Here is a 19450-nt window from a genome sequence, read left to right on the forward strand (position 1 = left end):
TAACTTCATAAATAACCGTTGCAAGATCGATATCAGACACATCTTTGGTTATCTTCTCCATAATTTTTGCTCCTTGGTTTTTTTTGTAAGCTTGCAATTGGCAGCCCGATGACCATGTAGGTCACAATTGTGGCAGTTTCCTTGAAACGTTTTCTTGAAAGTTCCACCTTTGCCTCCCAAGTTTCAACCCCTGCCTATCTTTTGAAATTTACCCTTTCTAGAACTTTGACCATGCTCCACCACAATAGCTTTTTCAGAGATAGGGTTATATGTACTCTTTTGAGCTACCTTATTTTCCCACTTCAATTTGAAGGCAAACAGTTAGGTCCTCAATAGACATCTCTTTTCTCTTATGTTTTAAGTAATTCTTGAAATTAACCCAACTAGGGGGTAGCTTCTCAATCATGAAAGCAACATAAAAAGGCTCATTAAACCCCATAACCTCGGCATGCATGTCATATAGGAGGACTTGTAGTTCTTGGACTTGGGACAGAATAGTTTTGTCATCAACCATTTTATATTCAAGAAGTCGGGCAACCACAAATTTCTTTGTCCTAGCATCTTCAGTTTTATAGTTTTTGTCCAATGAATCCTATAGTTATTTGGTTATATTTGTTACACAATACACATTATAAAGTGAATCAACAAGACCATTAAGAACATAATTCTACATAAGAAATTAGAATGTTTCCAAGCTTCAATTCACTCAAAGCATGCACATCTCCTTCTCCTTCAGGCATCCTTGGAGCCACGTTAGTTAAGAATATCACAATATTCAATGTGGTAATCTAGAAAAGCATCTTTTGCAGCCACCTCTTAAAGTGCGGTCCAGATAACTTTTCAGGTTTTTCAGAAAGATTGATTGGCATGGTCATCATTGTAGCTCCTTGAGCATTACGAGTACCATTAGGATTTGGGTGTTAGAAGCTTTCAGCAGTCATACTACAGATAAAACCAATAGTTTTAGTTAACCCAAAATAAAACAGTTAAAGATTAGTACACACTCACAACAAGTAAAACTATTAAATGAGTATGGTTTCATAAATAGATTCTGAAAACTATTTTAGAAAAGAATTTATGAAAACATAAGCAAAACAGGACTGGTATTACTAGAAGCTGAAACAAAACAGAAATCAAAAGCTGTTTTAGGAAAAAAAACATTGTTTTTCTTTGAGAACTGTAACAGAAGATAGAAGCGGCTAATAATTTTTTCAATTGTTTCTTTCGCACAAAATATTTGTTTTAAGACTGTTAGGAGAGTATCACCCAAAACTACACAAAAGAACAAACGAAAAGAAAATTGGTTGAGACATGTATTTAAGAAAGTTTCTGTGACATCCCCAATTTCACGGTCAGAAAAAACCAATTTGTTTATGCTTTGGTTTTAAAATCAGAGTAATCTTTTAAAGAAAACGGTTGCGGAATTTGTTCCCAAAACAAGATATGATAATAACTTATCAAAACATTTCTCAAAGAGAATGTATTTTCATTTAATAATAAAACCTCGGGATGTCATGTTCCGATACAGACATATAAGCATAAACAGAACTTACATTCAATTACACTAATGATTTATATCTCCTTTAAATCTCTCTGTGAAATATGTCTTCGTATCGATAACTGTGATACAAAGAAAACTGAGTGGGTCAGGCTTAGGAGCCTGATGAGCATATAGGGTTTTCATCCTACAATGTTATATCATATATTTATAAATATAGAACATTCAAACTTATACAATTTCACCATATAAAGGCAACTCTTATCCCACCCCATCGATCCTCACAACGATATGATCTAAACTCTCGTATCTAAAATTTTCCTCTTTATCTGATCCCTACTCATGGATCTAAAACTATCCTCTTCACCCGATCCATACTCACGGATCTAAAACTAACCTTTTCACCTTATCCATACTCACGGATCTAAAACTAATATTTTCCCCTGATCCATACTCACGGATCTAAAACTAACCTCCTGATCTGATCCATACTCCCGGATTAATAATTGTACCCAATCCATACTCCTGGAATAGGGACAATTAACTATACTTTAATCTTGATCTGATCTGTTCTCACAGATCAATAACTGTGCCCAATCCATACTCCCAGACTAGGGACAATTAACTTAGTCTTAATCCATACTCTCGGACTAATAACAAGTTTTATCTCTTTACCTGATCCATACTCCTGGATCTAAAACTAACCTCTTAGTCTAATCCATACTCACGGATCTAAAACTAGCCTCTTGATCTAATCAAACTCATCCATTTATCACACACCAACTATCTCATCTACCCATGTTCTACCCAACATATTTGTAGATATAAAATACATATACAGTTTAACTCATTTAAAAACTATATAAAACATCCATTCCATACTCATCTCAAATAAACAACAATATATATACACATAACACGTATTTCAAATAAAATACTTCATATTTATGAGTTAGAAGAAAGTAACCATACACTCACCTGATTAGAAGATGATCAGACAGCACTACAGCTTGTAGAAGTAGTATTCTTCGATATATCTGGAAGATCTTCACAAAAATTGGCTTCTCGCAGGCAAAGATTCTGCTCGAGAATCGCACTTCTCGGGATCTTTGGGGCTTCGGTACTTGTTTCGGGTCTCGGGAATGATACCGGGGCTTCGGGATATTTCTTGCACGAAAAACAAGGTAAAAACGCGAGAGGAAGGAAGAATGGAGCAATAGAACTCGGTTGCCCTCGACTTCCTTTTATAGGGGCTGAAACCTTCAATTATATTCGGCGTAATATTAGGTACGATGGGCGTAACCTGGATAAGCCCAGTGACCCCCCCCCCCCCCCCCTTTGGATAATATCCGAATTTTTATTTAAATTAAATACTTTAATTATTTAATAAACTTCAAAAAAATCATATCTTCCTCATACGAGTTCTGTTTTCGACGTTCTTTATATCCCTGCGTAGGTGAGACTACGATCTACAACTTTTGTTTAGACTCCATCAGCTAATTTTGACTTTATTTTTATTATATTATTTTAGTAGGCTGGGATTGGAAAACTCTTTATAAATTCATAACTTCTTCATCTGGCGTCCGTTTTTGCCTATCTTTTTATCGTTTCACTACAGTTGACGAGATCTTCGATTCTCGTCTAGATTGTTTCTGCTAAAATCCGCTCGATCTCAAATATAGAATTCGGGCTGCATATTGCTAAGTTGAAACTTAGAAATATCATAACTTCCTCATACGAATTTAGATTTGGATGTTCTGTTTATGCACGCTCACGGTTTAATGAACTCTATGACTTTCGTTTAGATCGCTAAGGCTAAATATCGCTCTAACGTAAATTCACTATTTACATCGCATTGTGTCGTGCCGGTTCTGTTGCGAAACTTCGACATGTCATAACTTCTTCGTTATAACTCGGATTTTGGTGTTCTTTATATGTACGGAATCCTTGTAACATATACTACAACTTAATTAAGATTATTCCTTCAAAATAATATTCCATCAAAAAGTTATTTTTGACGCTTAATGTCTCTAAATTGACTAGCTCTGATCTACGGGCATTACAATTATCTCCCCCTTAGGATGATTACGTCCCGTAATCATCAATGAAACAGGGTTGAACAATGATTCCATACATTACCTGTTCATCCTAGGTAGTGTAACTTCTATGCTTCCTCGAAAGTGTATTTAACTCTGTGGCTTTCTTGACCGCAGACGATGCCCAATCCTGCATCTGCTTATCGTATTATGTTGTACTTTCAATCATAACCTTCAAGTTACCAAATAAGACCTTATTGTGGACTCCTTCTTCTTCTTAGTATAAATACTTTCATTTATCTATTGCGACGGACCGAAGGGCCATGCTTTATTGACCTCTCATCGCATGATGCGATGCTTAGACTCGGTCTTTTTGAGTTAAATTCCAAAATGGAATATGCCTTCCTCCATATTCTAATGTGATATAATCACATTTCAGCATGTAGCATTTCTACCTGCAAACTTCTTTTAATAACGAGCGCGATACTATCAATCGCATTAATTTCAACCTTCTGACTTAAGTTGGATGTTACATCTAACTTGGTCCTCTAGACCACGTAACATACTCATCGCAGTTGAACGCAAATTTATATGACAACTACGGTCGGAATAACAACCATCTCACTAGTCATTACTGAAACAATGGTAATGACATACCCGAATAAAACAGATTCAATTACTAGGTTCTTAGTAACCTTGTGACTTTCCCTGATCCAAGTGCGAGTTCTGTGCTTCCGGTAGTATATGCATCTACTACCTTTCACACCTACTCATACTCGTCCCAAGTATTGTCTTGCAGTCGACCAAGTCACCATACAAGAAAATCACATAATCATTCAACACATCAAATAGCAAAACTAGGGTTTATATTCTTTCTTGAAACAATTACACAAGGTTCAAGTTCACCATATACTACGCTTCTAGTAGGCTACACTTCCTGATACATACTTTATATATTGATATGAAGTCTTCATCCTTGAATCCTCGCATTGTTTTTTGCTTCGTTGAGGATCATGTGGAATGCTCTTGGCTTTGGTGGTGCGTTTGGCCTTATAGCCTCTTCTCTTCTTGGGCGGTTTTGCTTGAAGTGCCCTTCTTCGCCACACTTAAAGCAGACTTCTCTTTTGGTTAGGCATTTGTTGGCATAATGACCAGTCTTCCTGCATTTGAAGCATGTCATTTCTTTAGAGCATTCCCCAGTGTGCTTCCTTTTGCACTTGTCACACCATTGTGCTCCTTCTTCGAGCTTCTTCGAATCAGACTTCGAAAATTTTCACTTCTCATCAGACCTTGAAGATCCTTTAATCTTTCTTTTCCCGCCCCCCTCGTTTCTCTCCAGACCCCTTTCCTTTAACTGGGTCTCTACATTTTTAGCTGCTCGAACTATTGTCTTCAAACTAGTTGCCATCTTGACCGTTGGGCCAAATTCGGCAGGCAGTCCATTTGCGAACCTCTCAATTTTTGAGAGTGCAGTTGGCACTAAGTATGGAAATAACTTCATATTTTCGGTAAATGCAGTAGCATAATCATCAATGCTCAATTTACCTTTCTTCAGGTTCTGGAATTCATTGTTCAGATCAATCAGATCTATCTCTGAGCAGTACTGCATCTTTAACTGCTCCCGGAATGATTCCCAAGACATCCTCAGGGCTTTCCCTCGAGGCATCATATATGCCAGTAACTTCCACCAGCTCAAGACTCCGGTCTTCAATTGTCTAACTGCAAAGACAGTCTTTTGTTTGTTGCTACAGTCGCAACTCTCAAACACCATCTCCATTTCGGAGATCCAGTCCATAATCTCAACAGGCTTTGGGCTTCCAGAAAGACTTGGCGGCTTAGCGCCCAAGAAATTTTTATACATACGCCCATCCCTATTTCTTTCCCTTTCCGAGTCATTCCTTTCTGCCACTGGGGGTTCTGCTTGTCCAACAGTCCCACTATAGTTACCTCCCTCCGACTAGCCTCCATTCACTTCGGGATCTTCCACTTGAAGTGACAGTTCCTCACGATTCTGTTGGATTAATCGCCTTGTCTCCTCCATTTGGCGATCCAACATCATATGCATCATCGCTTGCACCCCAACCATCGTCATTGGCTCTAGTGTTGCTGCTACAACGGGTGCTTGCTCAATCACAGGTGGTTGATTACTATCTTCGTTCACGTTTCCAACTCCACTTCTGGTTCTTAACATTTTTGATCTACACACCGAATATGGTGAATTCAGATCCTCAATCACGATAGATAATCAATTCATCCTTATCACTCCGAAATGTTTACATGCTAGTTCTAATATCGTAGTCGTATGCTTAAAATCCTAAACACATAAGGTTTCCAAATCCGGTCGGCAACATACCATGGATCCGAACAAATAATAGCATTGATATAGCTATCTCAGAAAACATTTAGCACATAAAAGCATCTTAGGCATCATTCCTAAAATAAACTAGTGCTTGTGTCAATTTAGGTGTACTACCTAACATATTTTAGATACACTCCTCATAATCATGACTTAGCATTCTAAGTTTAAGTCTAGAAATTTCCTACAAATTCCTAGTTCGCTTAAACTAATGCTCTGATACCAACTGTGACATCCCAAATTTCACAGCCAGAAAAGACCGATTTGTTTATGCTTTGTTTTTAAAATCAGAGTAATCTTTTAAAGAAAACGGTTGCGGAATTTGTTCCCAAAACAAGATATGATAATAACTTATCAAAACATTTCTCAAAGATAATGTATTTTCATTTAATAATAAAACCTTGGGATGTCATGTTCCGATACAGACATATAAGCATAAACAGAACTTACATTCAATTACACTAATGATTTATATCTCCTTTAAATCTCTCTGTAAAATATGTCTTCGTATCGATACCTGTGATACGAAGAAAACTGAGTGGGTCAAGCTTGGGAGCCTGATGAGCGTATAGGGTTTTCATCACACAATGTTATATCATATATTTATAAATATAGAACATTCAAACTTGTACAATTTTCTCCATATAAAGGCAACTCTTATCCCACCCCATCGATCCTCACAACGATACGATCTAAACTCCCGTATCTAAAATTTTCCTCTTTACCTGATCCCTATTCACGGATCTAAAAATATCCTATTCACCCGATCCATACTCACGGATCTAAAGCTAACCTTTTCACCTTATCCATACTCACGGATCTAAAACTAACCTTTTCCCCTGATCCATACTCACTGATCTAAAACTACCTGATCCATACTCACGGATCTAAAACTAACCTCCTGATCTGATCCAGACTCTCATATCAATAATTGTACCCAATCCATACTCTCGGAATAGGGACAATTAACTATACTTTAATCTTGATCTGATCCATACTCCCAGATCAATAATTGTGCCCAATCCATCCTCCCAAACTAGGGACAATTAACTTAGTCTTAATCCATACTCCCGGACTAATAACAAGTTTTATCTCTTTACCTGATCCATACTCCCGGATCTAAAACTAACCTCTTAGTCTAATCCATACTCACGGATCTAAAACTAGCCTCTTGATCTAATCCAACTCATCCTTTTATCACTCACCAACTATCTCATCTACCCATGTTCTACCCAACATATTTGTAGATATAAAATACATATACAGTTTAACTCATTTAAAAACTATATAAAACATCCATTCCACACTCATCTCAAATAAAGAACAATATATATACACATAACATGTATTTCAAAGAAAATACTTCATATTTATGTGTTAGAAGAAAGTAACCACACTCACCTGATTAGAAGATGATCGGACAGCACTACGGCTTGTAGAAGTAGTATTCTTCGATAGATCTGAAAGATCATCACAAAAATTGGCTTCTCGTGGAAGAAATTCGACTCGGGAATCGCACTTCTCGGGATCTTCGGGGCTTCGGGACTTGCTTCGGGTCTCGAGAATGATACCGGGGCTTCGGGATATTTCTTGCACAAAAAACGAGGTAAAAATGCGAGAGGAAGGAAGAATGAAGCAATAGAACTCGGTTGCCTTCGACTTCCTTTTATAGGGGGCTGAAACCTTCGATTACGCTGGGCGTAATCTTAGGTACGCTCGGCGTAACCTGGATAAGCCCGGTGACTCCCCTCCTTTGGATAATATCCGGATTTTTATTTAAATTAAATACTTTAATTATTTAATAAAATTCAAAAATTCATATCTTCCTCATACGAGCTCCGTTTTCGACGTTCTTTATATCCCCGCATAGGTGAGACTATGATCTACAACTTTCATTTAGACTCCGTTGGCTAATTTTGAATTTATTTTTATTATATTATTTTAGTAGGCCGGGACAGGAAAACTCCGTTATAAATTCATAACTTCTTCATCCGACGTCCGTTTTCGCCTATCTTTTTATCGTTTCACTACAATTGACAAGATCTTCAATTCTCGTTTAGATTGTTTCGGCTAAAATCCGCTCGATCTCAAATCGAGTATTCAGGTTGCATACTGCTAAGCTGAAACTTAGAAAAATCATAACTTCCTCATACGAAGTCAAATTTGGACGTTCTTTTTATCCACGCTCACGGTTTAATGAACTCTATGGCTTTTGTTTAGATCTCTAAGGCTAAATATTGCTCTAACATAAATTCACTGTTTACGTCGTGCTGTGTCGTGTCGGTTCTGTCACGAAACTTCGACAGGTCATAACTTCTTCGTTATAACTCAGATTTTGGTGTTCTTTATATGTACGGAATCCTTGTAACATATAATACAACTTAGTTAATATTATTCCTTCAAAATAATCTTCCATCAAAAAGTCATTTTTGACGCTTAATGTCTCTAAATTGATTAGCCCTGATCTACGGGCGTTACAATTTCCTTAAGAAATTTGGTTATCTTTGTTGCGCAATACACATTATAAAGTGAATCAACAAGACCATTAAGAACATAATTCTACAAAAGAAATTTGAATGTTTCCACGCTTCAATTCACTCAAAGCTTGCACATCTTCTTCTCCTTCAAGCATCCTTGGAGCCACGTTAGTTAAGAATATAGCAAGATTCAATGCGGTAATCTAGAAAAGCATATTTTGCTGCCACCTCTTAAAGTTTGGTCCATATAACTTTTCAGGTTTCTCAGTAAAATTGACTGGCGTGGTCATCATTGTGGCTCCTTGAGCATTAGGAGTACCATTAGGATTTGGGTGTTGGAAGCTTTCACCAGTCATACTACACATAAAACCAAGAATTTTAGTTAAACCCAAAATAAAATAGTTAAAGATTAGTACACACTCACAACAAGTAAAGCTATTAAATGAGTATGGTTTCAGAAAATAGATTTTAAAAACTGTTAAACACTTAGAAAATTGTTTTAGAAAAGAATTTCTAAAAACATAAGCAAACCAGGACTGGTATCACCGGAAACTAAAACAAAACATAAATTAGAAGTTGTTTTTGGAAAAAAAAATTGTTTTTCTTTAAGAACATTAATAGAATCCAGAAAAGATTAATATTTTTTCATTTGTTTCTTTCGCACAAACAATTTGTTTTAAGACTGTTAGGAGAGTATCACCCAAAACTACACAAAAGAACAAACGGAAAGAAATTTGGTTGAGGCATGTATTTAAGAAAGTTTCCTTAAAACAAATTCGTCCTATATAAGTGTATGTTTCCCAAGATACCACAATAAAAAGTGACTTCTAGGCCAACCGAAGCCTGAATTAGCACGGAAAATACCTTTATTTCAACAAGAGTTGGAAAAAGAAGCAGAAACGGAGGAGAGTAAGAGAAGTATTTCGTTTCATTTTGTGTATCCAATCAATAGCATAAGACATGTATTTATACTCGGAATAATATAGGCCAAAATTAAAGAGCTCTATTTAATAAATAAATCAAAAGCAAAATCTAATTATTAATGGTTTTTACTTTGGGTTTGTAACTGTTAAGTGAAAAAGAAATAATTACAAAAAAAATCCTTAATAAGGACTTTTTTGGATGCACACTATTAAAGAGCTTCATTTAATTAATAATTCAAAACCAAAATCTAATTATTAATGGTTTTTACTTTGGGTTTGTAGCTGTTAAGTGAAAAAGAAATAATTCCAAAAAAATCTGTAATAAGGACTTTTTTGGATGCGCACTCACAGACAAATTCAATTGTCCGGAGCCTCAACCAAACAGGCTCATATTTGCACCCCCATGCAGTAAGAGAGATTCTTGATTTCATAAGTCTTAGAAAGGTAGTTAGGCTTTGTAGTTATAAACTCATTTCATTTTCATACTCCTACCAATGTCGGATGAAGTTTATAAACCCATTGTTTATACTCTTCCAAACACCTCACTTTAACATGTAATTTCATATTCATCTTTAATCCGTTTTGGACGTATAATATATCAAAACGAAGGTGTCACGGAGGAGAACACGAATATAAAATCATTTGTCCATTTTGATTACATCTAAAGTTTGAAATTCATGCTCAAAATGTGGAAAAAACCATTTTTGGAAATTGATAAAACCAATTTTCTAACAAACTTTGTGGTTTAAACCAACGCTTCAACAAAAGGCCTCGGATATAATGTAATGAATAGAGGGAGAGTAATCGCTTATGTTTCTAGGAAATTGAAAGACACAGAAACAAGATACATGGCTAGCATTTCGGAACTTACAACTATTATTTGCGCGCTTAACCTTTGAAGACACTATTTGCATGGAATGAAATGAAAATTTTACAGGGATTACAAAAGTTCCCATTATGTGGTTGCTCAAAAATACCTTAATATGTGGAAAAGAAGGTGAATTGAGCTTATAAATGATTATGATTGTGAACTAATTTATTATGTTAGGAAAGCTAATGATAGTCGACGCCTCGATCCAAAAAGAGAAAGAAAAGCTAATTAAATGAAGATCAATGAGAATAGAACTAATATCTAATCTTATTGAGAAAATAGAAAATACACAAGTGGAAGGCAAGAAAGAGGAGAACATAAAGTGAGAAAATGTAGCCAAGAAAATGGATTTTAAAGAAAACTATCAAGGTTGAAACAAAATTTAGAGATGTATTTAGGTTTCCGGATTCGGAGACAATTGGGAGCTAGTGTTGAATGACGTCATAATCTAGTGGATTTCGATGTAATTCCAAACACTCCAAGGAGAAAGGAGGGTGATTCTTGAGGTCTTAAACTCAAACTAGAACCAAAATAAGTGATTTGAATAATAAGTAATTGGAGGAGGTATAACCAATATTTGACCCATAAATGTCATGACTCCATTAACCAATGAAGAAAGACATTGTCCTAATGTCATCTAATTAGACTCCAAAACGTTTGTTTGTTGACACTGTATGTCCACGTCGGATATGTAGTTAGAGGGATCGACTGTGAAAAGAACCATAGCAGATTAAACACAACTCACACTTGGATAACATGTTTAACAAACATATATATGTATATCTCTATATATATTCATATATTCTAACAAGCAACATGAAAAAACTTTAGAATATGTACATATAATGTGGTTCTTGTGTTTGTGTTTTTGAAAACGATAAATAAAGCATATAATGAAAAACCCGAAAATTGCATCCAAATTTAAACAAAGATAGCCATAAATTTACATTTTACATCCCTGACTCTTCTAGGAGTTTCAGAATATTATGTTCAGGTGCACTAATCGATGGCAATATCATTCGATTTGTCCGAGGTCGTGATTTTGATCGCGGTGTCTCGGGTTCGGGTTGGGCCCCCGATTCGTCATGCATTCCAGGTAAGTCGACCCGTTTTTGCACACCTGCAGATACGCGTTCTTTCCATATTCTCCCATCCTTTTTGTTATGTAACAAATCAAATAAATTAGCAAACAAGGTCCAAAAATGAATTAAAAAATACATTTATAGAATTTACATCATCATTCCATTTTTCATACATACCATATTCTTTTTCCTACAATGCATTAAGCGTTATAAATTTTTAATGGTTCAGAGATTTGGAATATATATATATATATATATATATATATATATATATATATATATATATATATATATATATATATATATATAAACATTTATGTTTTAATCATTTTATATTAATTTTTTTTCCATGGTATAGTTATATAGTAGTTAAACTCATTATGATTCATAAAATGTCAAGTTGACATTACATCCAACCATTCCATTAAACAATTATGAATAAGACAAGATTTGCTATTACTTTTAAGGCAAATGTTTTTATTTTATTACTTCATAATTTTGTAATTTTTTTATTTACAATTCATATTTACAACATTTATAAGACAAACATTCATTTTTGGCTAAAACGGTAACTTACGGGTATCTAAAGGACTTATTTCTTTAATTTAATACAAAAAGAGCAATTTTTTAACTTAATACTATATAGTAAATAAGGGTTTTTTACTTTTTCCCATTACATTTTCCTTTTTTCATTAGTTTATCCTACTTTATTTCTCTTTCCCATTTCCCCAAATGTCAGGTTTATCAAATATATAGGAATATAAATAAGCATGGGCTTACATTGAGGATCGAAGGTTCAGGCAATGGGCATTGAATGGGTTGATCGAGGTCAAGAGGCTCAATCGGATGCTCGACAGGCTTAAACTCAACTGCAACTTCGATTCCATGATGAGAAGTCGACATAAATCCTGTAACATTACCAGTTGTTTCTATAGCCTCTGTATCTTGAGCTACAACTTCCCCTTCGTCCTTTATGTAAAAATCAATCGACTATAGTCAAAACTTATGCTTTCCAAATGCAAAATTGACATCGAATTTATGATAGATGTTATATAGTTATATGTCGATAGTAATCGTATTCTATAAAAGGGAAAAACTTTCATCAATTTTGGTTTCGAATTGAAACTCGTTTGACTGTCGATAGTCAAACATGGTAGACATGTAAACAGAATCAAATTTTGACTTTTATGCTTTCTATGAAGACAACAGCCAAAATCCAAAAAATTCAAGAGAATCTCAGCAAAATTGGATTTGATCACATAGTGAAAGAGACCCAGAATGCCCAAAATCAGATTCTTTGTTCAGGCTATTGAAGAAAAAGTCAAACCCCCAAATTTTGAATTTACAAATGTCAAAAACGAATTAATTAGAAAACGAATAACCCTGTACCCATCATCAACCTAAAGAACTTTATGGATTGAATACTGATTAAGACAAATAGAATTGCTTAGAAAACGAAATAAGAGAACCTACAGGATCCATGAACTGTGATCAGTAGTTAGGAGTTTACAGAGAGATGGTTGTAACTTACGAGTGCACTTTGGGAGCGACGATGGCCATTTCTGCTGACAGAAAATCTAGAGAAAAGACCCACCATATCTTTTGCTTTAATTTTGGAGCAAAAGAGTAATCAAATAGCTCCAAACGTGATATGGGTGTGATGTCGTTGGATTGCTTCGCTTTCTCTTTGTAAGAGAGAGAGAGTCCAGAGAGATTGTAACGTGGAAAGGGAAGATGAAGACGGACGGTTGCTTGGCTAGGTGGGTTTTGTAATATGCTATCTGTCATTATACATTATATATATATAGACAAAATTTAAGATTGTTAATTTGGAGGATAACTATAACAAACATTAAATTTTTGGTCCTAATGGTTTTATAATGGTTTTATTTTGTTGTATTATTGATCTTTTCTATTAATATCTTTAATATCAAACCATTAAATATATGTAAAAGACATGTTTATATTTAGAGTAAATTGTAAAATTCATTCATGTTGTTTATCAAAAAGTACAATTTTATTCCAATTTTTTTATCTCATGATCGGTCCAAATTTGAAACTTTAAAGCAAATTTTTTACCTCATGTCACCCATATTTATTTATCTTTTTAATTTTGTGGGGCTCATCTCACCCACATCATCTTTCTTCCCTAAATGGATGAACCCAGTTCAAGGTAGCAACTTTGGTCACTATCTCCAGCCTCCCAATACTACAGAAAATCACCTAAAACTCGATATAAATCTACCTAAATGTTCAAAATCGAACCAGTAAATCAAATACATAACCAAAATCCAATTTGCAATTCAAATCCAAACCAAAATCAAACTTGGATATCAAATCCATAACCGAAATCTGCAAACCCAAAAATCTTGACGCGAAAATCGTAGATACCACCTACATGCAAAAACCCAAAAATATTATCACAAAAAAAATCGATTAACATCTAATATCCCAATTTTCATAATAAATTTCTTATTTTTAAAATAATATAAACATCATTTTTCATAGAACTGAAATCAACTTGAAACCATTTGTTCATAAACCACAATCCATAATTAGAGTTATAAAGAAACATCACAGAACCTCATATCATAAACATATTGATGTGTGTACAATCACGTCTTTACTTTTTCATCATCTGACAAGTATCTCAAAAACATTTAATAAACAACTATAAGCCTGTAACACTCACTTTCCAGATTAGATCAGATGAGGGTTTAGAATAAACAAATGTAATGTTTTTGGGAAAAACTTTGTTTCATGACGTGATGTGTAACAACCCGTCATTTCAGGTCATTGAAGATCGAGTCTTGTAACCTTTTTGAAAAAAGGATTAGAATATTATCGAAAAATGAAGTATTCAAAAGGTCTATGTGGAGTACGCTATGTAGTAAATATCGTCCTAAGGTTTCCAAGCATATAAAGAACACTAAAATCCGAGTTATAACGAAGAAGTTATGATCATTCTAAGTTTTCCGATAAAAACCGACAATACGAAATTACATAAAAACGCAAAGTTGCAATAAAATACTTTTTGACCTTAGGTGCCTAAATGAAAGTCATAGATATCGTTAAACTACAAATGTACATAAAAAGAACGCCCAAAACGGACATCGTATGAAAAAGTTATGAATTTTTAACGAATTTTCTTACCCCGACCTTTAAAAAAATAATAATAAAAATAATTTCGGAATTTGCCGATGGAATCTAAATGAAAGTGGTAGATCTTAGTCTCACCTACGCGTGGATATAAAGAACGTCGAAAACAGGGTTCGTATGAAGGAGATATGAATTTCTGAAGTTTGATAAATAATTAATATATATTTTTATTGAAAACTTCGGTATTATCCGAAGTCTAAGTCACGCGAGTACGCCCTGCGCACACGAGTATGGCCAGCGTACTCAAGGCCTTGGCTCCGGTTCATCCACGTCGCCCCTATGCGAGCTACGCCCCGTCCCATCTGAACTCCGGGGCAGTCGAGGACTCAGTCATGCATGACGCACGGGTACGCCCGTACGCCCCACGTACCGAGGCCTCTCAGCCCCTATAAAAGGGATGCGAGGGTTCCAGGAAAACTTGCTCATTTCCTCTCGTTCTTCTTGCGTTTTGCCTCGTTTTCCGTGCCCGTGCAAACCCGAAGCCCTGGTCACTTAGCTCAAGTTCCGAAGGTCGTTTATACTCCCGAGATTCCCGAGAATCCCGAGAAAATCCGCTTTTTCAATCCAAAGTTCTGCTCGGTTTTCATCACACCTTCTTCAAACTATCAAGTGAGTTCATACCCCCTTCAAACACATTTTAAATACATTTTAAATGCTTTTATACTCTTTTAGGGGGGGGGGGGGGGGGGAATACAAGTAAACATACGGTTATTATCGTGTATTTTATAAAGTTTCACTTCACTTGTTTTTATCAAATAAATCACTTGGAATTCATTACTACTATGGAAAACTCTTGTCATACTTTGCGTGCATTAAACTTATACAAAGTATTTAGTGATTTCAAAGTACCTGTCGTTGCTAAGTCGTTTTATACATTCTAAAAACTTATGATTTATGCTTTGTCAAACATTGTGAAAAAGGATAAACTTTGCATACAAAACTATTACTTTAATACAGACTTAGTTGAGAATCCATGAGACGTGTATATCTTCTAATACTACCTTCTTGTTAGAAAGTAATACTATAAGTCCTGTCTATAACCAGAGTCTCCCGTTAGGAGAACGTGTCAAATGTGTATAGATCTATACGGAAAGTCATGATCCCGCGCCCTGACTGTTAGCTACAGTCCATCCTTTGGGGTGACAGTTGTCATAACGCTACGACGCCTGAAGAACGTCGCTACAGGCATATTATGTTTAGTATGGTTATAAAACTCATCAGATACACAAATATTATAGTACTTCTGATTGATGAACGAGTAGCTATTAAAACTATTCTTTATCTAACAAACGGAAATCTTCTGATAGGTTTATTATATAAATCTATGTTTAAAATCTTCTAAAGTATGTGGCTTGCTTCCAATTTTTAGTCTTGGACATTAAACAAACTATTACTTTAGGAAAATATGGGAAATTCCTGTATACAAACCAAACAACTATTTGGAAAATAAGGGGTTTTCTTGGTTCAACAATCTACATTTTTCAACACAAATACTCTCATGCATTTCATACTTTTATAAGAAAATAAGGGATTTTCTTGGAAAACATACACCCATTTTGGAATGGCATTCAATTTTTCTAAACCACTAACGAACTCACCAACTTAATTGTTGACACTTTCTCTTTGAAATAACTTGTATTCTCAGGGAACCGCTAAGCAGGTTTGGAAATTAACTTTTGGGATTAACGTGCTGGCGTTAATTACTTCTTTTGAAAGATGTTTATGTATTTATCTTTTGAACATGTAATGAATACAATTATGTAAACATTTTTAAAACCTTTATATATGTATGGTGGTGTGTACTTTCCTTTCTATGAACTGTTATGATACTGAATATGACGTCCTCCGCCCCCGAATGTTTCCGCCGTTCTGGTTTGGGGGTGTGACATGATGAATGGAGCATCACGATGTGACATGCCAATTGGATTAACGTGCATCCGGAATCATCGTCACGACGTGATGAAATGAAGGTCATGACGTGACCTCAGCTGCATCCCAAGCCCATGATATTTAGGGTTCCTTCCATATTTAAGCCCCTAAACTTAAGGTTTAGGGCATCCTCTTCAACCTCCAACCCTCTCAACGAATCCCTAGCCTCCATTGATGAGTTCTTGAGTTTTTGGTGGGGTTTTGGTGACTAGCCTCCATTGATGAGTTCCTTCCATATTTAAGCCCCTAAACTTAAGGTTTATGTGCCCGACGTATGCGATTTTCCCGACGTTTTTCCCGAGGACCTTCCAGGAATACCTCCCGGGAGACTAGTCGAGTTTAGAATCGATCTGGTTCCCAGAGCTACCCCAGTAGCCAAAGCACCCTATCGATTAGCCCCGGCAGAGATGCAAGAGCTATCCAGCCAACTGAATGAGCTACTTGGAAAAGGATTCATCGGGCCGAGCTTCTCGCCATGGGGAGCACCCGTGTTGTTCGTGAAAAAGAATGATGGATCATTCAGGATGTGCATCGACTACCGAGAACTCAACAAACTTACCATCAAGAACCGATACCCCCTACCCCGAATCGACGACTTATTCGACCAACTCCAAGTAGCCAACTACTTCTCCAAAATCGATCTGAGGTCGGGATATCACCAGCTGCGAGTCCTGGAGAGTGATGTTCCCAAGACGGCTTTCCGAATGAGATATGGACATTACAAGTTCGTAGTGATGCCGTTCGGACTAACCAATGCCCCGTCCGTATTCATGGATCTAATGAATTGGGTATGTCTTCCATTCTTGGATAAATTTGTGATAGTATTCATAGACGACATACTCATTTATTCAAAGAATAAAGAAGAGCATAGTCAACATCTGAGGCAAGTCTTAGAGACGTTACGGACTGAGAGACTTTATGCAAAATTCTCAAAATGTGAGTTTTGGATTAGAAAGGTGGACTTCCTCGGTCACGTGGTCAGCAAGGAAGGAATCCACGTGGATCCATCAAAAACTGGTCTGCACCAACTACACCAACAGAAATTCTCCAATTTCTAGGTCTTGCTCGTTATTATCGAAGGTTCATTCAGAATTTCTCCAGCATTGCAAAGCCTCTTACCGCTTTAACCCAGAAAGGTGTGACCTACAACCGGGGAGAAAAGCAAGATGCTGCATTTCAGACTTTGAAACAGGCCCTTTGCAGTGCACCCATCCTTTCTCTTCCAGAGGGGACCGAAGATTTTGTGGTGTATTGCGACGCTTCGAAGCAAGGGCTAGGCTGTGTGCTAATGCAGAGGGGAAAGGTTATTGCATATGCCTCACGACAATTGAAAACGCATGAGGTCAACTACACCACACATGACTTAGAACTTGGGGCGGTGGTCTTCGCTCTTAAAATCTGGAGGCACTACCTATACGGTACCAAGTGCACTATCTTTACAGACCACAAGAGCCTCCAACACATCTTCGAACAGAAGGAGTTGAACATGAGACAGCGACGTTGGGTCGAATTGCTCAACGACTACGAATGTGAGATTCGCTATCATCCAGGAAAGGCAAACGTCGTGGCAGATGCCCTTAATCATAAGGAGTACTCTGGCCGAAGAGTGAAGTCATTAGCCATGTCGATCCATTCGCACCTGTCGGCACAAGTCAAGGAAGCTCAAATAGAGGCCTTGAAACCCGAAAACATGACAGGTGAGACCCTTAGGGGAATGGACAAGAACTTAGAAATCAAGAGTGACGGAGCACGCTACCTCATGAACCGAATATGGACACCCAAGTTTGGTGGATTCAGAGAGGTAGTTATGAGCGAGGCACACAAGACTCCATACTCCATACACCCAAGGTCAGACAAGATTTATCTAGATCTGAAGCAACTCTACTGGTGGCCAAACATGAAAGCGGAGATTGCTACCCATGTGAGCAAGTGATTGAATTGAGCCAAGATAAAAATAGAACACCAGAAACCCTCAGGTCTACTCCAACAACCTGAAATACCTGAGTGGAAATGAGAGCAGATTTCCATGGACTTCATAACGAAACTGCCCAAAACTCAGGGTGGCCAAGATACTCTTTGGGTAATCGTCGACAGATTAACCAAGTCCGCTCATTTCTTACCGATCAAGGAAACTGATAAAATGGAAAAGCTATCGAGAACCTACATTCGAGAGATCATACGACTTCATGGAGTGCCAATGTCTATCATCTCGGACAGAGACAGCAGATTCACTTCCAGATTCTGGCAATCATTGCAAAAATCCATGGGAACAAGATTGGACATGAGTACAGCCTATCACCCCCAAACTGACGGACAGAGTGAGAGGACGATCCAAACCTTGGAGACATGTTGCGAGCATGTGTAATCGAATTTGGTAAGGCATGGGATGTTCACTTACCTTTGGTCGAGTTCTCTTATAACAATAGTTATCATACTAGTATCAAGACTGCTCCATTTGAAGCCCTTTACGGCCGTAAGTGCAGATCACCTCTGTGCTGGACGGAAGTGGGCGACACGCAATTAGCAAAAGGTCTAGTCCCTGATAGCACCCTCACTGGTCTGGAGATCATCAGAGAAACGACTGAAAAGATCGTGCAAATACGAGAATGACTGAAATCCTCCAGGGATAGGCAAAAGAGCTATGCCGACAAAAGACGTAAACCCTTGGAATTTTAGATTGGCGACCGTGTACTACTGAAGGTCTCAACCTAGAAGGGCATGATACGCTTTGGAAAACGTGGGAAGCTAAATCCTAGGTACATTGGACCCTTCGAAATCATTTCCAGAGTTGGTCCAGTGGCCTACAAACTCCGACTTCCAATCGAGCTTAACAAAGTACATCTAGTATTCCACGTATCGGACCTGAAAAAGTGTTTGTCCGACGAAACACTTGTAATCCCACTCGATGAAATCGAACTAAATGAAAATCTTAACTTTGTGGAAGAACCCGTCGAGATCATGGATAGGGAAGTTAAACGAACTAAACAGAGCCGCATTCCAATAGTAAAGGTCCGATGGAATGCTAAGAGGGGACCTGAGTTCATGTGGGAATGAGAAGATCAAATGGAAAAGAAGTATCCACACCTCTTCCTCGCCCCCTAAAACTTTTCTTTGTATTA

At 36.8% G+C, this 19450-nt stretch overlaps 1 protein-coding gene across 2 annotated transcripts; it reads right to left on the reverse strand.

Moving 5' to 3' along the window:
- Positions 1–10908: 10908 nt before the first annotated feature.
- Positions 10909–13033, reverse strand: LOC144999710 (uncharacterized). 2 transcript variants are annotated; one of them, XM_078958879.1, is made up of 3 exons: positions 12775–13033; positions 12024–12212; positions 10909–11315 (listed from the first exon to the last, which is right to left on the reverse strand). In XM_078958879.1, the coding sequence occupies exons 1-3, from the start codon at positions 12838–12840 to the stop codon at positions 11112–11114; spliced, it is 459 nt and encodes a 152-aa protein (XP_078815005.1). In that variant the 5' UTR covers positions 12841–13033; the 3' UTR covers positions 10909–11111. The 2 variants fall into 2 exon arrangements, with proteins under 2 accessions (XP_078815005.1, XP_078815006.1); XM_078958880.1 differs by having other exon boundaries at positions 12717–12794.
- Positions 13034–19450: the final 6417 nt, after the last annotated feature.

This window comes from Lactuca saligna, chromosome 6 (genome assembly GCF_052625555.1).
Source record: "Lactuca saligna cultivar CGN05327 chromosome 6, ASM5262555v1, whole genome shotgun sequence".
NCBI classification, from domain to species: domain Eukaryota; kingdom Viridiplantae; phylum Streptophyta; class Magnoliopsida; order Asterales; family Asteraceae; genus Lactuca; species Lactuca saligna.

What these genes read in the sequence shown, in the direction of transcription:
- LOC144999710 (XM_078958879.1), bottom strand. Translation starts at nt 12,840, where the DNA reads ATGGTGGGTCTTTTCTCTAGATTTTCTGTCAGCAGAAATGGCCATCGT. An exon ending in GTCGCTCCCAAAGTGCACTC is followed by an intron (nt 12,213 to 12,774) that starts GTAAGTTACAAC and finishes TTTTACATAAAG; the next exon opens with GACGAAGGGGAAGTTGTAGC. An exon ending in CTGAACCTTCGATCCTCAAT is followed by an intron (nt 11,316 to 12,023) that starts GTAAGCCCATGC and finishes CATAACAAAAAG; the next exon opens with GATGGGAGAATATGGAAAGA.